General features: G+C 33.7%; 1 protein-coding gene across 3 annotated transcripts in view; it reads left to right on the plus strand.

Moving 5' to 3' along the window:
- Nucleotides 1-24,526, plus strand: part of IFT80 (intraflagellar transport 80) — a 63,971-nt gene that overhangs the window by 18,989 nt on the left and 20,456 nt on the right. For all 3 annotated transcript variants that reach the window (XM_081329794.1, XM_081329792.1, XM_081329793.1), the window contains 6 exons: nt 1,225-1,293; nt 5,059-5,168; nt 6,102-6,191; nt 7,226-7,363; nt 18,753-18,932; nt 24,098-24,216. In XM_081329794.1, coding sequence (XP_081185920.1) covers nt 1,225-1,293; nt 5,059-5,168; nt 6,102-6,191; nt 7,226-7,363; nt 18,753-18,932; nt 24,098-24,216 — 706 coding nt within the window. The remainder of the gene's footprint in view (nt 1-1,224; nt 1,294-5,058; nt 5,169-6,101; nt 6,192-7,225; nt 7,364-18,752; nt 18,933-24,097; nt 24,217-24,526) is intronic.

Genomic DNA, 24,526 nt, shown 5'->3' on the forward strand with positions numbered 1-24,526 from the left:
TTTAAAAAACCATATTTTTTAAAAAAAGAATATGGTTAACCCAAGAATACATGCAGAAGGAAAATTGCCCCTTTTTTAAAGTGGAGAAATTGAAAGAAAGGATATAGTAACATGTTGTGTAATTGCTTCATTTTTTTCAATTGCATGATGCAAAACTATATAAAATATTTAGTGCATGGAAATTATATAAAAATAGATAACTAGGCATATACAGAACATTCATATTTATTTTATACAAATGGAAAATATGTTGCATACTTCCTATCGTATTGCCTGCATACTAAATATCTAAAGTTCACTGAAGTCCTATATTCAACAATTGAATTTTGAATTTGACTTATAAAAAAAACCGCAGTGACATGAAAAGTAGGAAAATACTGAATATAATCATTGTATTGAATATAGTAATAGAATAGTCTTCATTATCAGTTCACAGAAATAAGTCAAATTCAAAATTCAATTTGTATAAAATAGTCTGGGCCAGCTTTTATTAAATATATAATCACTGTTGCTCCTTTGCATGTGACAGTAATAATTCTGCTGTTAGCATTCAAGATTTGTATATATACATTTACATACAGAAGGAATAAAAACTTTAAAAACAGGAAAATGCAATGCATATTTAGGAAATTGTATTTTTCCCTTTGTTAATGTTTCCTTTTTAAAAATAGAAGAATTGAAACTAGAGGTTATCATTTCTTTACATTTTCTCCTTAAATTATTCATAAGATGGTTAAGAAAATTATTCAGACAGGACTATGGTAAGATATCTTCAAGTCAGCCTTGATTTCTGACAACTATATAGTTGAGGTTTTCTTGGCAGTAGTTTGCCATTGCTATCTTCCAGGACAATCGGAAGGCCTGTTAATTTCATTGTATGCTTTCTTATTTAGGTGATTTAAGAATATTTAGAGAAAGAGGAAGAAAACATTTACATTGATATTAATAATATCACATTGATTATTATGCTAACATATTCAGGAAACATTTTAACTTTAGGATTAGTCATCCTAGAGCAGGGGTCTTCAAACTTGGCCCTTTTGAAGACCCCTGCCCTAGAGAATAATAGTTCTTTTTACCATACAATTCCTCAAATAGCAATGAGAAGACTGTTAGTACTGCTTTTTAGGGGTAAAGCCATAATACAACATATGATATTCAAAGTTTTAAAGGATTTTAATGCTGAAAACATACTTAGGCAAAGACTTTGCTATTTATTTCTAGTTGGTGAAGATGGACAAATAAAAATTTGGTCCAGGAGTGGAATGCTAAGATCCACATTAGCACAACAAGGTAAGTTGTTATTTCTTTGTTATTGAAATTTCACCTAAGAATCCTGAATTCTGACTTTTTCAGAATACACATTCTCCAGAATACACATTCTGAATTCTGAATTCTCCAGAATACACCTTCTGGAGAATGAGAAATTCCCTGATGATGGGCTGCAGCACAAGTCCGAAAGCTATGCTAAATCACCTATTTTTTCTTTACTGGATGTCTTACTGACATCTTAAATGGAATATACTGAAATGAGTCCCCAGTTTTTCTATCAAACTTTTCCCCACAAACATCTTGTATTCACATTACTTCCTATTCTAGAATTTCTGCTTTTTTAAATTCTCATTTAAAGCAACATTTTTTCTAATTGTCATTTATTTGATAACCAACTATAGTTTTACTGATTTTGTTTCTCTTCTCCAAATCTCTGATAATTGTTTTATCCTAAGTTTTTCTTAGAGTAGTTTTAAATAAGCCATAAAATACACAAAGAGGCATGATACTATTTATCCTTTCAGGTTTTTTTTTAAAATGCTCCCTAATTTTATCAGCTTGAATGATTTCCAGCAAAGTTAATTTCCAGCAAAGAGCAAATACAAAAGGAGTAATTTATATTAAAGGGACTATTTTTTTAAATTTTCCTTTTAGTTAACAAACATAAATATGGACTTTCCTTAGGTATGGAGTCAACCATGGATGGGAATACCTTTTTGAAACTAATTTTCAAAAACTGGAACCAAAAGATCTAATGCAGCTTATCAGTGGATTAGGTGATTCAATTTCAGATGAAGTCAATTGAGGATAGCTAATATTTTGTCAGAGAATGAACTAGTCGCCTTAGAATTGGATCAGTCTAGTACGTTTTTGTTGTTGTTGTTGAATTAGAAATGAAACAGCATCTCTAGAGAAACAAGTATAATCCAATTATACTTCAGTTGAGTTTCTCAATCACTAAATGTGGTATGCAAATCTTTAGTCCAAATTTCAGTGGTGTTACCATGAAAATGGGAGGAGAGTATTTCTGACAACTTTATATCAAAGAAAGTTAGCAATAGATAAACATCATTACTAAAATTGGTAAGAAGATAGTAAAATCCTCGTGTTTTCCATTGTTAATTTCTTCCAATATTTAATTTTATTCAATTTTAAATTAACGTTGTTTGAATTTATAATCTTTTTCACTGTATGTTGCTTTGATGATTGCTGAGAGTCTCTAGTGCTTTTTCCTCAATCAGATAAATAAATTATGAGTTGAACTGAGAATAATGTATTGTGGCAATCTAATGTATATTGTTTTTAATGTATAGATTGAGAATGTTAAGTTTAGTATTGTATAATGCAATTATACATCATTCTGTAAAGATGTTGGGATAGCTGAAATCACACAAATCATACAGTTGGAATGTAGCTAAGACACAATCTCAATCCTATATTCAGAGCTGAATCCTAACTGAAAAATATCAGAAAATTTGCTTTATGGCCATTTCTGCATTCACACAAATTTCATCCCCATTTAAGTTGTCCTGCTCTGCTTCTTTGATATGAACAACTAGGAAATAGCTTTGGCTGCATTTCTTTTGCTTTTTCTGCTTTTTTTTTCTGCTGACAAATCCATATCAGGCCTTAATTTATTACCTTTGAGTTTCAGTAACTCTTTGGGGTGGGGAGCTTGACTAATAAGTGATAAAAACAAACTGAATACAACAGAAAATAAATGCTAAAATGTAATATTAAATATTTCATCACATCCCCCCAAAATCAATCCAGATAAAAATTCCTGCAATCTTGCCAGTAGTAGCTCATAATTTGGAGGTTCTCTGTGGGAAGGGAATTCTTTTGTTGCATCTTAGCCAAGAAGAATGCTTTCCTGTGTATGCTTGTTTTTTTCAGTTTGCTCTTTACATACTTCCATGCTGAAAGAAGAGAGTAAGATAGAAAGCAATGCCATCATCTTGTCCTTCTCCCCTCATTGTTAACTTTCTTCATCTTAGTATCCTTTATGTCCGCCTCTGTACCTCCCTTTCTAAGACATACTTTATTTCATTTTTCTTTTGACAATAACATACTTAATATCTTTCACAGGCTTGTTCCTTTAAAAATATTTTGATTGTGTTCTACATTATCTTTGTCATTACAGACATGGTGTGCAATCTGTGGGTCCTCCTAGATTCATGACTCCTGCTGTAAGAGCAGGTGGCAGTCATGACCAGGAGGGCCTTTTGCACAGCTTTGTGTTGTATACCAGTTATGCCCACTTATACCATTCCTGGATTGTGGAGCTGTGCTCTCAGTTACTTATGCGCTGGTCACCTTCCAATTGGATTACTGTAATGCACTCTACATGGTGCTGCCTTTGAAGAATATCCAAAAGCTTCAGCTGGTACAAATATAGAAGAGCAGATAGTTATATATGCTTCTAGAAGGACACTTGTTATGCTTCTGCTCCCCGAGCTGCATTGATTGCCAGTTTGTTCTAGGTCCAATTAGAGGTGCTGTGTCAAGTGCAAGAAATCAGGAACTCAGGTCATGTGGTGTCTCATTTAGTGATCATAATGATTCAGTTAACAGTGGAAGTGAGCTTGTACTCTGTCACAGTCATGTGATTTCTGCTCAGCAACCACAGTGTTTAGTGATAGTGTTGCTATCCATTATTTTCACTAGAATCCAAATAGAATCTCAGTCTTTAACCTTGTGTGGTTTCAAAATCTTATACCGTACGTATTTCAGACTTGCCATTATTAAATCACAATCCACCTTTGTGAAGATCATTTTGTTGCCCATATGAATTCTGAGTGATAGCTTAGGAGATTTGGAATTTAAAAAAAAATATTTTATGCTCTTCTAGCAGTTCAAACAACCTTTCATCAGTAATATAAACCCAAAGACATGGCTGTTATCCAGTTATGCTAAACCAAATAATTGTACCCTGCTACCCTTATCCCCTGCTGTTCTCAAGTTGATTATTTTTGATCAGAGAAAGTACAGGGTAAGATTTGACATCTTGTACAGGCAGATGATGATACTGGTTCTTTTTTAATAACTACAAATGGAATGTTCTTTGGGTTTCAAGTGTGTATTAAGAATACAACAAGCTGCCCTCCTTGCAGCTGAATAGAATGTGTCAGGTGTTAATAAATTATTGCTTAAGTAATGGAATGTACTTGTTTTCTCACCATTGGTATGCTTTCTTAAATGATGATTTCCCTTGTTCTTGGGCTGTCAGAACAGCAACATTAAATGTTAATCCATCTCTCCATTGATAAAAGTGATACTTTGTCTTTGATTCTGAAATTTAATTCACCATTCCTTTGATCAAACCTGTGACAAGAAGAATGCAATTGCCAAGATCTTGACCAGGCAATCTTGTGCTCTCTAGACTTTTTATTCTATGACACCTTTAATACTTTGCTATTAGCATTCTGGATTGAGTCTTAACCTGTTCCTCCCCATCCTGATTTGGATAGCCTCCTGATGAATTCCAATCCAATACCGGTGGATGATCTCCCCAGCAGTTTTGCTAATTTTACCCTTTTTAGCACATTGTATAAAACTGAAATAGATTAGAACAGTATTAAATTATTTTGGAATGTAAATAATAGTAGCATTTTGTGCCAATATGTATCACTGTGTTTTTCTTCCCTTCCCTTCCCTTTTTAAGAAGAGACTGGACAGCCATTTGTCTGAAATGGTGTAGGGTTTCCTGCCTGAGCAGGGGGTTGGACTAGATGACCTCCAAGGTCCCTTCCAACTTTATTGTTGTTGTTGTTGTTATCTCTATAGGAACACCAATATATTCAGTAGCATGGGGTCCAGATTCTGAAAAGATTCTCTACACATCAGGAAAACAGTTGATTATCAAACCACTTCAGCCAAATGCTAAGGTTTTACAGGTATCATTAATATAGAATATTTAATAATTATAATGATTACAAAATGTTTAGTGAACAGTATCCAAAACAGTAATCTTCAACTTATCTTTGTTGTGTGAAGGATGGTGATGTATAGCAGTCATAGAATATGTTGTGTTGGTAGAATTGCCACTATTTATGTCAGAATTGGTATTCAGAAGTACCTGCTATACAAAATCTTAGAATCTAAACCTAAGCAGACAAATTGAATTAAGTTGGCTGTTACTTTACTACTTAATGTATGTCATCATGCTAACTTTAAAAAGTAACATTCCCCAAGCCAGCACAGATTTTAAAGCTGCTGAGGTTGAGAAACACTGCCTTAACCACTGCACTAGGACAATGGCCCAACATTAATTTAATCTGGAATTAGATTACAAATTGTAATTGAATATGAAACTTCTATAATATTTAATTTTGAAAAATGGGGGGGGGAGGATTAACACCTATTCAGAGAAGAACTGTAAAAAATAGTGCATAGTACAGTATTAAAGTGAAATTGTGGGAATTGTTTTTACAGCAGTTCAGTGTCTTAGTAAGATTAGCGACTAGAAGTAGAGTTACCTGGAAATATGCTAATTGAAATGGTTGTTAAATAATGGCATCAATTATCCAAATTCTTCTGTGAGTTTATTGTGTCAATTATATGTAACAAAGCTGTATGAAGATGTATTTTAAGTTTCAATTAACCAAATCTATATACATGGTTTATACAATCTAACTTAATGCAGTCTTTTTGCAAACTGAAGTTCAGTCACTTTTTGTATCTGCACATCAAATATTTTGACTAAAATGATATTTAAAAATGATAAAACTAACTCAATACTATATCTTGTTAATATTTAGAGCTCTTGGGACTATTGCACTATTATAAGCTTTATTTTAATATTCTTTGTTCTTCCTGTTTGCTCCCAGTGGAAAGGTCATGATGGAATTATTCTAAAAGTTGATTGGAATTCTGTCAATGATCTTATTTTGTCAGCTGGGGAAGACTGTAAATATAAGGTATGCATTCTTTCCAAAAATATTTTACAATATGCTATTAACTATCATGTAGTTAAATGAAAGAAACTAATATCTCACTACACTTGAAACAGAGTATTTGTGTGTGTGTGTAACAAGTACAAGTAATCCTTGTTTAGTGACTGCCTCATTTAACAACTGTTCAGTTATGACCAATCCTCACCTTTTTCCTTAATGACTGCTTCACTTAATGACAGTTGTGATACCTATTTGACTACCTGTATCAAAAATGTTTTAAACTTACTGCATACTTATAATTAATTATAATTGTTATTTATTGTAATTAATTATAATTACAATTAATTATAATTTTAATTACTGGCAGTTTTGCAGAGGTTAAAGTGCTGGCCTGAAAACTAGAAGAGGCCTTTCTTACATATGAAAGCTGGCTGAATGATTTTGGCCCTGTCCCAGCCCAACTCATCCCAGAGAGTTGTGGGGAAAATAGGGGGCATGAGTATTATTTATTTAATTATATTTCACATTTCTAAACCATCCATCTCTCTCAAAGAGGGACTTTGGGTGGTGTACAATAAAACATCAAAATATAAAAACAATATATATGCAATATATAAAGTTAAAAAACAAAATATAAAGCAAAATAAAAATATATAAAAAAATAAAAAAATAGAATGTTAGAGTTAAAATTTTGAATTAAAAATTTAAAAAATTATAATTTTTTTAAGGAGGCAAAGCAAACATAATTAGGTATGTTGACCTCCTTGAATTGATCAAATTTAAAAAAGCCAGTTAAAAATCTAATAATCATAGTAAATGTTCATTAAGTTAATAAATAAATGATTTTGTTGGGGAAATATTCACTGTAAGTGTACTAACATAATCAAGTATAGTTAAATACTTAGATTGGAAATTTTAAATCATTAAGTTTTTGAATAAAGATTGCATTATTATTACTTTATATGGGTGTGGGGGGGAAAAACCCTCACAAGCTCACTGAAATGAAATCACATTATGATACAAATCTTGGCTTTGGTTTTTGTTCTTTAATAAAATAGGTATGGGATAGCTATGGTCGTTTGCTGTATAGCTCACAGCCCCATGAATATCCTATCACTTCAGTTGCTTGGGCTTTGGATGGGGAATTATTTGCTGTTGGATCCTTTCACACTTTACGACTTTGTGATAAAACAGGGGTAAGTAATAGTTCCAATTGTATATATTCATATAAAATATTAAGTGTACTATACTTAATCAAAATTCAGATAATTGGCATCTGGTTCATATTTATGACTGTTGCTGTGTCTCAAAGTCATGTGATCACCTTTTGCGACCTTCTAACAACCAAAGCCAGTGGGGAAGCCAGATTTACTTAACAACTATATTACAGTTTTATCAAAGGCAGTGATTCACTTAACAACTTTGTCAAGAAAGATCATAAAATGGGGCAAAACTCACTTAACAAATATCACAACAATAGAAATTAGGGGCTCAGTTGTGGTTGTAAGTTGAGGACTACCTGTACAACTCAAGAAAATGAGATTAAAGATTAAGATTTTAATTATACATTTTTCTTGAATTAGAAAGAGTAAATTTATTAAATTTATAGATGAATATAAGACATGTCTTAAATTTAAAGCTGTTTTGTTTCTCATTCTATTTCTCATTCTGCCATCAGCAAGATTTTTTTAAATCTATGGATATAGTATTTACCAACTATTACTTGTTAAATTTGTAACCGTATTTTCTTCAGTTAATTTGATTTCTGATTATGACAGTTTCTATATATTTTATTATTTTTCACTTCCAAAATTCTGTGGTCAGCTTAAGGAAATTAATTATGTAAATTATAGTTATTAGTTCCTCAGATTAACTCCATCTTGTCTTTTAGTACAAGAATCTGTTGTGTTGGAGTGTGTCATTTCATAGTTTTAAATTTTTGCTGCTCATTCTAGTGACTTGAATATGCTTCAGAGGGATATTTTTTTCAAACAACCATAACATAAATTATCAAAAGATTTTGTGGAGTGTGTTTGAAGTGGAAATATATCCTAGAATTGTTCTGAGAAGTACTGATTGGGCATGATAAAGTCATATAAGACTGATGTAAAGATAAGAATGATTGGGTTGCTGGGATTATTCCACTCACATTGTTTGAGTTGGGCAGCCTTGAAAATACTTGCAATGACATGAAATGAAAACAAAAATTACTGCTCAGTTCTCCATTTTCTATGCTGAACTGCTTCTGTCTTTTCATTAGCCCCTGCAACATGCCTTGGTGTAATATGATTTATTTATTTATATTACATGTTCTACACTGCCTAGCTCCCTCAAAGAGACTCTGGGCAGTGTACAATATCAGCATATAAATAGTGAATAAGATTAAAAGTCAAATATTAAAATTGATATAAGATTAAAAACTTTAAAATTATACAGTTATAAAATGATTACTGTGAAGTGTAACTTCCTGGCCTGGATTGTTCCACTCTATGAAATGCAAATGGCAAAGAGATGAGGCATAAATGTGCAAATGTACTGCTTGGTTCTACACAATAGTATTGTGTATTGGTATTATTAAGGTGTGTGTGTGTGTGTGTGTGCGTGTAAGTTCCTCATGTGTGATTTTGTTTTTAGTTTTTTACTTCTTCTTTTCCTCCTGCTACTTGCACCCTAATATCCCAAGATCTGTCTACAGTTGCTCTCTTAACAACAGTGATTGACAATAGAATTCCTATTGTTAAGCAAAGCGGTTGCAAAGTGTGATGTCATGTGACCATGCTGCACAGTCCCACAAATTCTAACACTTCTGGTTACTGCTGTTGAGTGCATCCTGCCATTAAATTGGGAGATCTTATTATTGCTATTTCTGATCTCCTGGCTTCCTCATTGATTTTGCTTGTAGGAAGCTGACAAAGGAGGCTGTAAATGGCTGACTAAGGAGACTGCAACCTTTGTAAGTATGAGGACCAGTTGTTCGGGCCTGTTGTAGACTCAGTTGTTAAGTGAGGACCAGTTATATTTCAGAAAACAGTAAATAGTAAACAGTTGCTGACATTTATTTATTTCATTAAATTTGTTTGCCACCTATCTCGCCAACATTTACTTGCACTTAGAAAATTAAAAGTGATCTCTTGAATTGTAATCTATTGTGGTATATTTGTAAATCTCTTTAGCAAGGTCTTTTGCATTCTGCTCCTTTTAAGCCATCTGTCTATATTTAACTTCTCTCATGGGTGCTCTGCCTTTTTGGACTGCTTGTGTGTTCACCTGTCTCACAAGTTATCCTCACCTGTCTCACACACATTATCCACACACTCTCCTTCCTTATGCATATTTTCTTTCATGGAGAAACTTTGTAGAAAAAAAACAATAGCCAATCTTTAGATTATACAAGTTATTACCAAACTCCAAAATAATATGGAATAGTTAGAGTAAATCATGAGTAATTTTATATCTGCACAAAATAAGTATTTAAGAATATGTACATTCATTTTGGTATCAGAATAATCCATAACTTCAGCAATTTGTACTGGCAGTTTCAACCATTATAAAGAATAATTTAGCAGAAGATTATTTAATTTAATCCTTCGAAGTTTTTCTTTTACTAATTTGGAGTTAAAGGAGTAAACCCTTTACTTCAGATATATGTCTCAAATATGTCTCAAAATACCAAGCAAACTACATTCACAGAGCTCTTCCTTCAATTTGAAAAGAAGCAAAAGGGGGTGGTATAGAAAGAGAAAGCTAGTTTAAGAAAATTACAGAGTTAAGTAGAAGCAGTTGCATAATATTTATGCTAAGCATTCCTGAATATCAACAAAGATATTCCTCCTCCATTTTTAATCCTGTGGAGAAAGTGAAGATTTTAACTACATTTTTATTTATTGCTGATTTAAAGATAATAAATCTTAACTTTATTATAAAATGATAATATTCTTAATTGATTAAATGGCATAAGTAAATGAATTTACAAAATACATTTCTTTAAATGGGCTTCCGGGAAAGGTTTTTTTTTTCTTTTTCTTTTGCTCTGGGAGAGGAGTGGATTTTTAACAGTAGCTAAAGCCAGATGCTATCTATTTCTTTACAGCTGGCTGTAATAATTTATTAGACTTGCCTCTATACATTTCTGCCGCTTCATGCAAGTTTTTTCTTTGACTTAAATATAAATAGCTGCTAAAGAATTAGCCGTGCTAGTGCTGAGAGAGAAGAGAGAATGATTCACTGGTTATTTGTGTGATAGTGTTTGAAGAGAACCAGGCCTGGCTTTTTGGTCAACACAGACATTTTTATTGTGTCTGATGTAATGGAGCTGAATCAGCAAATTGCTCCCTGGAGAACCATCAGGAGATATACATATCATTAACCCTTCTGCCGCATATGTGACTAGTTATAAAGCATAATTTAATTAAATACATTAGCATACACTTTTTTGCGTCAGTTTTTTTTCTTTTTCGTAGCACTAATAAAACTAAGGAGTGCTAATATTAAAAGTATGTAGTTTGCCATTTCTATAAGTATACTGTTTGAAAGTGGTTTTTTTATTTTATCCTTTTTTTCACATAAAAATCAAGGTGGCAAATACTCCTTATCAATACTTTCTTATATTTTTTCCCACAACAACAATCCTGTGAGGTGGATTGGGCTGAGAGAGAGTGACCCAAAGTCACCCAGCCAGTTTTTCATGGCTAAAGTGCCACTAGAATTCACAGTCACCTGATTTCACCTTCAACTACCTCTCATTTTAGGTATCAAGCACCCTTTTTAAAATATTTTCTAAGTATGAAATAGGGAAAAAAACACCTCTGTCCATGCTTTTCAGCGTTTTAAAACTTGCAGGGTTTAAAAGGGTTTAAACCTGTGACTATTCATATATTCCTTGTGGGTGACTTCCTGTAGATGTGTGCATGTTTTGACGATGTTGCAAATGCAGTACTCTTTACACCCAAATAGAAATGAGGAGGAAGGACAGAAAGGTCTTCTGATATTTGTCCTTCCCTACAGTTATAGAAGATGAATCATAAGAGAGGACCTTTTTCAGTGCCCTAGATAATAAAATATTGATGCCTGTTCTGTACATCTTGAGTTGATAATGTGCGGTTAACACATTTTTCATATTGGACAATGGTTGGGTGTTCTTGTGTTTTTGTTTTTGTTTTTGCTGAAATTTTCATTTTTAATCATGTTTTAGATTTTCCCAACCGATGTAACGTCACAGTTTCAGCATGTTCCATTGTACTAGTTCACAGATACATCTATTATATTTTTATATTTTTCTCTGCTATTGTTATGCATCTTCATGATTTCCTTTCTAATTTAAATTTTAAAATGCTAATATTTATGGTAAGAAAGATAATTTAAATTTGATTTGAAAGGAGATTTATATATAACAAGGGTTCTTGAGGAGATTGTTATAATATTTCTGTACTCTCAGATTTCTGGCCGTGCAACTTGGGCCAACTTTGACTGAACCAATAGAAGAAAATAATGAGATATACCTGTGGTGAGATTTAAGCCTGCTTTCAGTCTTCTGTTAGGTATAGATCAGTGCTTTTCAAACTTGGCAACTTTAGGGTGTGCAGAATGTTGGCTGAGGAATTCCAGGAGTTGAAGTCTGTGCATCTTAAAGTTGCCAAGCTTGAAAAACACCGATCTAGATGAGAAACAGGTAGATTTAGCAATCTCTTAATGTGTTCTTCGTTCTCTGTAATGAGAGCTGTTTTTTTAAATAGGTAATAATGTTTATTGTGAGCAATTCTCTGTGTGTTTAAGAAAGTATTAGAGCCCATTTTATAGGACTGTTTCTCAGTGTCATTGATTGTATAAGACTTAAGCAGGTAAAAATGTAGTTCTGACACACTAAAAGAACTACTTGATAATAGGTTTTCCCAGTTTTACAAATGTTGAGAGATTTTATAAAATAAGTATAATAATATATTTATAAAATAAGAATTCTACTTTATGTGATGTATTTGGATTGGTATTACCTAATTCTTCTTAGAGAACTAGGTTTTTTTAGATCCAGACTAGATTGAGAACTGAATTTGGTACCCAGAATATAATATATGTTTGATTATAGTACTTGCCCTGTTGATTGATTCATGGCAGGAAAGAAACAGAAGTGCAATCCTATTAATCATACAGCAGCTTATGATGCTCTTGACCATCATATCCTGGTCGGAACACTTGAAGAAACTTTTAAAATTGTGTTGGGAGGAGGGAGTTGTCCTACAGATTTTCATTTTGTCCCCTAGGTATCTGTCTCAGACCATGGTGAAGTAAGCAAGGCTGTGACCTCACTCTCACAGTGCCTGGAGTCTGTTAAAGGTTGGATGGGGAGCAATGCGCTGAAAAATTAAGGTTGCAGTAATTGAGTGAAGCAGTCAAATGGTGTCGTGCTCAATGTTTTGCTCAATGACCAAGATTCCAGGCCCAAATGTGGTTATGAGCCCAAAATTTCTGTTGCTAACATTTGTTAAGTGAGTTTTGCCTCATTTTATCATCTTTTTTGCCATAGTTGTTAAGTGAATCAGTGTGGTTAAGTTAGTAACATGGTTGTTAAGTGACTCTGGCTTCCCCATTGGCTTTGCTTGTCAAAAGATTACAAAAGGTGATCACATGACCCCTGGACACTGCAATCATCATAAATATGAACTAGGTGCCAAGCATCTGAATTTTGATTATGTGACCATGGGGATGCTGCAGTGGTTGCAAGTGTGAAAAACAATCATAAGTTGCTTTTTTCTGTGCCATTATAACTTTGAACTGTCACTAAATGAACTGTTGTAAGTCGAGGACTACCTGTAAAGAATATACTGTATCTTCCCTAATTTTGAACACTATGACCTGGAAGCATAATTGCTTATAATTTGCAACATTTTTTTGTAGGAAAAGTTCTTTCAATCACCATATATTACTTTTGTATATATACATTTGTATATATTATTTTTATATATTACAGTTCGTAAAATATGTCTTACAAATTTTAACACCTTTCAGTTGTCAATTGAGTACATATTATGAAACTGATAGAGTCCCAAATACAAACAAAAGAGAACAAGATGCAAGATCAGTGGCAAAATATTTTTTAATGTTTTCCATCACTTACCGTACTACAAATCGCTTTCTCTGGAAAGTAATCACATTTAAGAAAATTACTGTACGAAAACATGCTATCAAAATGATATTATTTTGCTGATGCAATTTATATTACACAAATGCCCTATTTTTTAATATAAATTGATTGATTGACTTATTTAAATATAATACTTTTTGGTGTTTCTGTGTGGAATGGACCATTGCAAGCCAAGTATGCATATACTGTATGTAATATAATCTATACCAACACTGCATAGTAAATTTATGATAATGGTAAAATTGATCAAAATAATGAAAAATAAATTACATGATGAAAACTGAAGAAACTATACTTTGAAGAGAATGCCAATGAGATGGCAGGATATTACTGCATGGACTCCAGAAGCATGGCTAGAATATGACTATCTTATGATGCACAAGTTAGGGCATCTTCAACTTTGGCAATAACAGAACATTTTGAGAAAAGTATCATCATCATCATCATCATTATCATCATCATAAAATTGGAAAGGACCTTGGAGGTTATCTAGTCCAACCCCCTGGTCAGGCAGGAAACCCTATCTTATCTATGTGCATACCATAATCTCTTAGGAAATAAAATAGTTTCTTTCACAGTCGTAAAAGTACACAAAAATGAAAATGTTCAAAGAATTAGTTTTGCAGAAATCAAATAATATAGAACAATGATTAAAATGCAATTGAAAAGGTCCCAAAATAAATACAACCAATATAATTTACAAATAGAGAAGCAATCATCTATCTGAATAGGAGTCTATATGATATGAGAGCTCAGAAGTTAATTACACAAGTCAGACTTGGCTGGATTTGTCATCAACAGTCTAGTGCAGGCATGTCAAACTGCTGGCCCACAGGCCGGATGCATCATGACGAAACCACGCCCACCCCATTGCTAGCAATGGGGGAAAAGTCATGATACGTCGCGTGACGTCACGAGACATCGCGAGTTTGACATGCCTGGTCTAGTGATAGCTAAAAAGGTTTTAGTGAAATTGTAATGTGAAAGTGAGAAATATGTTCTAACCAATACGTAGCAGATAATTGGAGATGCCATCAAGTCTTACCTCTTAATCTAATTAATTTTAATTAATTATATTTTTTTTATTCATTCATATTTGTTTAGTTGAAGACCACTTTGTGGAAAGGCATTCAAAAACCAAATACAGCTCTTGATCTGAAGAAAAGTGTGTCCTTCATTCCTTGAATGCCTGTGTAGGAAACCAAAGCAAGCATAGCAGAGAATAACTGAAGAACTTGCACATATTCTTGCCACTGTATTTCCAAGGCAAAATGGCATTGTCTTCCTTATATCTAAAGACAGAAGAATAAAATACAAAGGTGCGGTGGTAGTTGGGTTTAGGAGGGGAACGGAAAGAGGAAAATCTCTTGAAAAATAATAAAGAACATAAAATATTCATGATCTTCCTGGGACCCCTAAACAGCAAATGACAGGCAATAATTCCAAGCAGAAATTCAAGCCAATTAAGGCTATTTTATGTAAATTAACTGATGTACATCGTGAAAAAAATAACGTAAAACTTAAATATGTATGCTTTATAATTGAAAGACTTTTCCCTCAGTTTGATGTGTTTGTATCAGTACATTTGTGAAGGAACTTCATCTTCAGGCAATGTGCTACAAATTTGAGGGGTGGTTTGCCAAGCCCAAGTGCTGAGCAGTTTGGTAATAGCCGCTTTATTTGTTTCTTTCTAGTCTACCACGTGAATCCTCAGAATTATCTTAGACCAGTTGAGAAAGTACAGCAAATATAAGCACTTTATTTTTAAAAAAGCAAACCTTGCACTTGCATCTGTTTTATATTACGTTCTCTATCTGGTATAGCAGGAAATCTGTTTCTGGAAGAGTAGGCTCTGGTTTTAACTGAGATAGCTATCTCTGGTTCTCTGGGAGAGGTTTTGGCACTTCACATCAACCTTTAGAAGTAATCTAAAAGAAGGCCTTTCCATGATCAATTTAGCAACTTTCTGAAGTTCATCTTCAATTCAATTGTACAAAGCTGAATCAGCCACCCAGTTGTTACCCGTATATATTTGCCAATCACCTAAAATACTTAAGAAACAGATTTATATTTTCACTGCACGGGAGGGGAAAGGAATGGATCCCAGTAACCCAATATGCCACAACTGGTATCTTTTTGGAACAAAAATGAGTGTTCTTCCATGATTAAATAAAGTCATTTTTCTGGGGGGAAAAACAACAACTTCATGTTTCTATATTGAAGGATTGTCATATAGAAGATAGCAGACTGGTTTTCTACTGTATATTAGGGATTAATACAATACAATACAGAATACATTTTGATTGAACAATGATGGATAATTCTTAACAGTATGACGTAATCAGAATGATTTATTTCGTTCAGTTTTGTTTGCCAGTTTGTATTCGAGAGAGGCAGTTTTGGCTGTTTTTGTAACAATAACAGCTTTTGGTCTTTGGTCTTAGAAAATAGGTTTTGTTATATTGTTGTCATTCACAAATTAAACAGCAGTTACATAATTCTTGTAGTTAATTTAAGGGAGGACATTGTCACATGATTTACCTGAGCTGTTAAATGAAAAACAAAGTGTGTGATTGTATTTGTATATAATGCTCTATATATAAGTGATATAATGCACTCTTTTCCAATTGATCCTAAGAAAGAATAAACCTTCACCACTGCAATATTTGGTTTCTTATGTTAGAAACATTTTATATAATACCATTTGATTATTATCTCTGTTTTCCCTGTGCACTTGAAGGTCATTTAGACAACAGAATCCTATTTGTGGGGAATACAGAATAGTAGCTTTTTAAAAAAATATTGTTTTATTGTATACTCAATGTATTGGATGCCAATTACTATGCATTAATATATCTTTGAAGTACCCTGCTTGATTTGCATGTCCCACTTCATGTATGACAATATCTCTGTGTTTAATATTATTTCCTTACAATAAAACACCCACTGGGAAACCACAAAGAAAGCTCTTCCCCTATGAACTTTCTCACCCCACATATCTACAGAAATGTTTCACAACAGTACTCCATTTCATTGACTAAACAGGTTTGAAATGACTTATTTTTCATTTTTTGCTTTAAATCTTGCTTTATTTATATATTATTCTAATAACATTAAAGTTCACAACACAATTGTCATTCAATATTTTTACACTCTAGTAATAGTGTGCAAGCATTCCATTGATTCATTCCTCCATGCACTAAAATGTTTATTATTATTAATTAATAAATTATTAATTTATGTGATTTTTAAATCATAGCTGTAGATATATTTGAACATCATTTTTCAATTCTTATTGTTTTAAAAAAGTTTTCACTGTTGATGTATAGGTTTGGCGAATAAGAATATAATTTTTTATTAATCAGAATAGATTAGCATTCTCTCAAATGTATTATGAATTGATGGCAGGCTCCACTTCTTTGTTTTCTGCTCTCTACCTGTCCATCATTCTTGTTTGTAATTATATAGTTGTATTTCTCATTTTGTACTTTTTGTTTATTTTTTTACTCTATTATCTTCTGTTCATGCTATTTTAATTTCTTCCTTTTTATTGTTGTAAGGCACATAGAATAGCCCACATTGAGATAGACAGCAAAGAAGTTTAACAAATAAATTAATAAATTTAACTCAGAGATACATTCTTATCTCCCATAAAATACAGCATAGGACCCAAATTGTTGGGGGCAATAAGCTGACTTTGTAATAATGCCGCTTGGGGGGGGGGCAAAAGCCCTAATAAGAAGGCATATACATAGAATGAAGGCTATTGCTAAGCACATTGACTTGTGCTTTAGATTGTAAGCCGCCCTGAGTCTTCGGAGAAGGGCGGGATATAAATGGGATTTTAAAAAAAAGAATTCTTTTGTTTGCATCCCCTCAAACATTTCATTGAGATTCAAGGTGCTGGTGATGACCTACAAAGCCCTAAATGACATGGGTCCGGATTATTTACGGGAGCACCTTCTGCCGGCGTCAACTTCCCATTGTCCTGTGCGCTCCCACAGAGAGGGCCTCCTCAGGGTGTTGTCGGTCAGGGAGTGCCGGCTGGCGGCCCCCAGGGGGAGAGCATTCTCTGTGGGCGTGCCTGCCCTCTGGAATCAGCTCCCTGTCGAGCTCTGGATGGCTCCCGACCTTCACTCTTTTCGCCGTGACCTGAAAACCTGGTTATTCGAGCTTGCCGGCCTGGCCTGAGGGATTGAGATTTTAAATTTTAGAATTTGATTTACTTGGTTTGGGGCTAAATTTAATTTAATTTATTTTTAACTTTGTATGCCATGTTTTAATTGCCCTGTACACCGCCCCGAGTCCTTTGGGAGAAGGGCGGTATATAAATCTAATAAAATAAATAAATAAATTATTAATTGTTTGCCCAAATCTATATTCTATAACTTGCAGTTAAATAGAGGGATTACTTATCCCTTATGTACAGTAAGATCTTCTATGTTCTAGAAATTGTTCTTTTTGGTTACAAATGCTAATGATTAATTTCTCAAAATTGTTCAAAGGCTAAATTAGCTGTTTCACTTTATCATTCAAAAAAAATTACATTTGATGTGAAATCAAATCAAGATCTCTGATGGTCTGCCTTAGATTTTATCTCTTCCTTACTGAGTAACATGTTGTTATAGAAATCTCTTATATTAGTCACATTGTCTTCATAACTAGAATGGACCTGTCCTAGATGTATCATAGAAATCAGGATGCTCTTTAAAGTAAGTTAAGGGGGAGATATTGTTTCTCAGTTCTAAACTTTTCATTCTTCAAACTGAAACATAGCTTTATTAAATATGTTCTTTATATTGCTTACTTTTATAAGAACCTAATTACAGGACTTGTAAGTCTTCTGTCTGAATCCCTGGTTTTGCTATCTTCCAGTATGAATGAAATCAGTATCCCAAATGAACTGCTTCATTATATAGTTTTAATGAAGTTATCTCCCATTCTCCCTGCCTCTATGAACTATAAATTTTCCTATTGAATCTGGATGTTGTGCTTCAGATACCACAGAGCTTCCTCCCAGAAGGTAACAAGGAAAACAGGTTGTGAAGTGGATGTGTAGTGTCCCAGACAATCTTGCAGAACCTACTCAAGCAACACTTATATGCTATATCCTGGATGAATGGGAGGGAACTGCCAATGATCTTTTTAGCCATCCTCACCAATCTCTGCACCGCCTTCCTGTCTGAAGCAGTGATGCTTCCAAACCAGATTGTTATGCTCTCATTGTCCCTCTGCAGAAAGTTGTAAGGACAGGGGAAGGAAGATGTGCTTTTCTCATGCAACGCAGAAAATGCAGGCACTGCTGTGCCCACTTCACCAGTGTCTCGCTGTTGAGCGACTGAGCCAGCCTACTTGTTAACTGCACACCCAGTTTATTATATGTTTTATATATTACACTTTAGGATTTTTTATCTTTTAATTTTAAATTATTTTTTAAAAATATTTTACAGTGGTCCTATGCTTTAGAGAAACCAAACACTGGCAGCATATTTAATATTGCTTGGTCTACGGATGGTACACAATTAGCTGGGGCTTGTGGAAATGGACATGTGATTTTTGCCCATGTTGTGGAACAGCGCTGGGTATGGAAAAACTTTGGAATAACATTAACTAAGAGAAGAACCATGGAGGTATGTGTTGGCTATTTAACAGTGGATTATTTTTTAAACACAACTTTTCTCTCCAAAACAGTTGATACATTTAGATATGATTTTTGTGGTTAACACACTTGAATCAGAGACTTTTTTTAGAATTTACTTGTGTTAAGTCAATAGTATCATATTGTTCATGAAGTTAACATATTACCATTTAGCTAGGTAGAACACCCTTCAGTGTGTTCCCATTGGAATGAGCATGTTGGTTCATGCACTTATGAATGTAGTCAAATGTTTAAACCTAGAGTGATCTCGATATAGTCATGTATACTCAAAGCAGGGCTCCCCAACCCCCGGTCCGTGAACCAGCACTTGTCCGTGGACTGGCACTGGGTCATGGCATGCCAGAAACCGGTCCGCGCAAACAAGCAAAGCTCCATCCACAGGATGCAAACAGTACATGAAACCTCTCCGGTCCGCGGAAAAACCTCTCCATGGAACTGGTCCCTGGTGCCCAAATGTTTGGGGACCTCTGCTCTAGAATACATAAAATGTGTATTCCAGCCTGGATTGGTGCTTTCATTGGCTAGAAAGTCAGAATCAAAAACTATTTTTATATTGGAAATGGTTTTGTAACATCTGAAAACAAAGTCGGTACTTTGGAAACAATAACATATTTGAAAAACTTAACTTTGTTGCCTTTAAAAAAAAACCAAAAAACCGCCCGTATTTGTATGCAGTACAGCTGTGGTTTACCATTACACCAGCTGCAGTGTTGTCGGCTATTACTGAAGTCTTGGGTTTTCTTTTGTATTGTTTTTTTGCTAAGGGCAGGTGTAAAAGATACCTGTTTTCTTTTATCTAAAAATCAGTAAATTAGTATCCCTTCTCCCAAACCATATTAAATTGATTAATATATATTTCTGTAGAATGTTGATGGATATTATGATTGCTTTGAACAAAGTATAATAGTGATCACTTGTTTTATTACTGGATACTTGCAGACTCAATAAACTTGACTGGGGAACAGTTTCATATTGTGTAGTGCTAAAATAAGCCTATGAATAGCTACAGCAAAAATTAAAGAGGACTTTTATTAAAATCTTTTAATAAAATATTTTGGGGCAACAGTGTTCTGTTTTTTAAAAAAATTACATTTATAGGTCCTAAATACATAGTTTTACTTAAAAATGGGTTTTTATCAAAATTGTCCTACAGTAAAAACTGAGCCAGATCTATCTAGAAGTACAAAATAGTATTTCATCTGGCAAATGTGCTATATTCCTCGGAAATACAGTGACCCATACTATCATACCAGAGGTCTAGAAGATAATGCACAATTTCTGATTTCACATTTAGAATAGGAATTTTTTAGTCCTGGTTGCCCAATATTAGACTCTCCAAATCTTTTAATTAAGCACTTAATTATCATTTGGCATTTTTAATGCTGTTTATATAATAGGAATATTCACTGAATGGAATGTTATGAGTCATTGTCTGGAAATATAGAAAGCAAATTTGTTAGCTAAAAATCATATTTTATACTCATTTCCACCCATAAAATTGAATGAATACGATAAGCCCTGAACCTAGAGTTGCGTTTTATTTATAAAAATATCTGAGTAACCTGTACAATGAAATCTTTATTAGTAAAGTGTACTATTATTACTATATATGAATGCTAGGTATACAGGATACAATATTAGATTGCTTTAATTTTTAGTTGGCAAATAGTGCTTCTCTCGTTTATATTATTTTTATAATTAATTTCATTATGTATTTCTGTAAACAGAATGGCAGTACTAAGTAAAAAGTGGCTCATTTTTTGTATTTATTAAGTAACTTATCAATATTTCACCTCTTCTTATTTATCATTGCTTTTTTAAGGAGTACTGACTGTTTTTATTTTCCAGATGTTAACTTTCGGTTAAGGTTTTATTGAAGCTATTTATTGATTGATTTGATTGTCACCCATCTCACCTCAAGACAATTGTTCCTGGGCAGCTTACAACATTTTAAATACTCCAGCCCCTTATACATTTCTACTCAGAAGTAAATCCAGTTGAATATCCTTCAAAAATGAAAATATGTGGGATGGATGATCCCAGCAGATAGATTCTTAGCTGGTTTAAGAACAGGGCTCAGTACACAGTTTTAATAGTTCCAAGTCAAATGGAATGAGGTATCCAGTGGGTATCTCAGATTTCTTTCCTGGGCCTAGTGCTCTCTGTTTCATAAAGACGTAGGTGATAGGATAAATAGGATGCTCATCCAGTTGGTAGATAACACAAAATGGATAGGGGAAGAAGTACTGTTAATACTTCAGAAGGATCTTGATAAGCTTGAACAATGAGCTCCAGCCAACAACATGCAATTCATTGACAAGAAGGTTTTGCACTGAGTTAAGAAAAATAAAATGTACCAGTACAAGAGAGGTGGTATTTGGCTTGTAAATAGTACTGTGAGAAAGATGTAAGTGTCCTTGTAGGCCACAAATTAAGCATGAGCCAGCAATGTGCTGCATCTGCCAAAAATTGCTAATGAGATCATAGGAAGTTCTGTGCTGCACTGGTCAGATCACACTTGAAATACCATATTTGGTTCTTCTCATGATAATTCAAGGAGGACACTGGGGAACTGAAAAGAGTACAGAGAAGAGCAACAAAGATGATGAGGTGCTTGGAGGCTAATCACTTTGAAAAATTGTTAAGGGACATTGATACATTTAGCCTAAAGAAGCCAAAGATCCAGGGGAAACATGATAGCACTCTTCCAATACTAGACGGACTGTCAAAGAGAATAGGATGTGAATTTATTCTCCATAACTCCCAAATGTAGAACAAGAACTAGCCGGTTGAGGCTTTACAGAGGGAGATTCAAAATCTAATGAGGAATTTCCTGATCATGAGAGCTATTAAGCAGTGGAGCCTCTTAAAGTCTTGGGAGCTTATTGGAGGTTTTCAAGCAAAGGTTGGACAGCCATTTGTCTGGGATGGTCTGAGAATTTTTACTCTGTGCAAAAGTTGGACTATAAAAGTGCTAAAGTAGTGGAACTTACTTCCTAGTAAATGCTTAAGGAAGACAGTTCCTTGCAACCATATAAAATGAGTTATTCTTTCTACAGATTTTCTTTCAAAAATTTCCCAGGTTTTTACCGATGTATTAATTAAATCCCTAATGCCAGCTGCACAAAGCCAAATATAGCAACTATTTACAATATGATTTGATGATTTTTGAACATTTTGAAAATCTGTATTGTGACAATTAGTTGTTTTAGACAAATCCAAGGGCCTCGTGCATAGTCATGTGCACTGGAGTCTCTTTGGAGAACCAGGGTGTAGTAGTGCTTAACAATATGAACTATGGCCAGGGAGACTCAGCTTCAAGTCCACTCTTAACAATGGAAGTTCACTGGGTGATTTTGGGCCAGTCTAAACTATCCAGTAGTTCAGCAACCTCCAACATTCATCCATGCAGTGAGGGAGGGGAGAAATAAAATCACACACATTCCTTCATTCTTCTGCACAAAAGTTTATTTGCATTAATGTTAGTCTGGTACTTTAGAAAAAAATACTTCCAAGTGCTGAGAGGTGATAAGGAAACATTAATTATAAATTCTGCAGGCAGAAACACAGATGTACAAAATGAAGCTCTCTAGCGGTGGAATGTTACATCATTTTTCCCTAGAATGCTCTGAACTAGGTATTCTGGGGTGGTGTTATTCTGAAAGTACACTGAATAAAAAGTGGTTTGTGATGACCTAGATGCATTAAGCATTAGAGAATGTCCTCAATACTGTGAACTTTTCCAGAATATTCAGATTGGTCAATTCAAGGGGATAAACAGAATGTCCTGGAGAAATGAGAAGTAGTCTGTTGTCAGCGCATCTCATTGTATATCCCTATGCAAAGCTCTTCCAAGTGATTTAATTATTACCGGACTTACTTATTATCAGTGTGTTTAAAGTGGCAGCAAATTTGGTGATCTGTTGTAAATAGTGTTTTTGCAAATTCCAGAACATTATCAGTTCTGTCAATCAGATTTTAAGCTTCTGTGATGTGCAGACAAAGAATATTGATTATATATGGATAGAATTCTCTGGGGTGTTTTTTTTGGTAAAAATGAAAGTTGAGTGCAGACACAGGAAAAGATACAAGAAGAGTGTCTATATGAGCATAATGCGGAGTCCCACCCATGAAAAATTGATAATTCCCATTAGCCAAAGAAGTGTGGCAGAGGGTCCCAGTATAATAATACCAGGAAAATTGCAAATTTCAAAGGAAAATTTGATATATTATTATTATTTCGGAAAATGCCAAGGAAAGGAGGAAATATTTTAAGTTAATTTTAGCAAGGTTTCTGTGTCATAGAAACTTCCAGTAGATGGTGCATTTTTCTGGTGAACTAAAAAAAGTCAACTGAAATGCCTCAACAGGATTAGGAGTGAGGAGAGGTGCACAGCCTACCTCTACTGACATTTACATTTAAAATGCAATCCTTTGCCCATTTAAACTTTTAGAAATTATCTAAATTTCTAAAAGTTTAAATGGTGCTTATATTTGATAAATAAAAATATTCTGTCAAATGTATGGAAAATATTTTTGTCAGGACCTAATCTGGTAATTTTTACATTACAGCATTGCAAGTCTTTTTGTAAGTAGTCCTTTGGAATTCGTAAGAGTGTACAAAGCATCTATTTTTGAATTCCCAATTTAAGCAGTCCCAACTTAAGTGAGTACTTCAGAAGCTCCTCACATGTACAATCTACTCATTGCACAAGAAGAGAACAAAAAGTATGCATATGTGGAAACAGCTGGGAGAGCTTCTGAAGTAGCTGCAAAGTTAGAAAATATATGATTACTTCACAGATATGATATTTTGCAAGCACTCCTGCATGTTCTGAAACACTCCTTTCAAAGGATATGCCCAGCTCTGTTCTGGCCATCTTTAAGCTGGGTATTACAGAAAAGGATTGGGTCCTTTTGGTTAGGTTTGGCTTGGTTCATTCTCTCTCAATATACTATGTGGTTTTATTTTTAAACAATTGCTTGTATGTTTTTTTTTAAAGTATTGGTTTTAATTGCTAAATATAATGCTGAAAAAATTGAATTTTTTGTACATTAATTATAGTTGACTTAAAAATGAAATGCTCTACTTACACATTTCAGTTTGATTTAACTATGTGCTCTTGTTTTTATTAGGTTCGTAATGTACTTAATGATGCAGTGGATTTGCTGGAATTTCGTGACAGAGTCATTAAAGCATCTTTGAATTTTGGCCATTTAGTAGTTTCAACATCTCTTCAGTGTTACATATTCTCGTAAGTAATTAGAATTGAAGAGATATCATGTGATAAATTTTAAATATGTAATAACTTTGATGTGGTTTGATTTAGAGAAGCAGCCAGGATTTAACAAATAAACTACAGTATAAACTTCACAATTACACATGGAATTGACTGGGTACACTTAGTTTTCTATGAACAAAGCTTTTTGTAGTGAACCCATATGGTTTTCTTAACAGAACACTGTCTTTTAATGCAATTATGCATTTTTCAGAACTCTAATTGATCTGCTTAGCAAATTACTTATGCCAAATCACCGAACTTTTTTTACTTTAAAATTCTTTTT

The sequence above is a fragment of the Vipera berus genome (assembly GCF_964194415.1).
Source record: "Vipera berus genome assembly, chromosome: 5".
NCBI lineage: Eukaryota > Metazoa > Chordata > Lepidosauria > Squamata > Viperidae > Vipera > Vipera berus.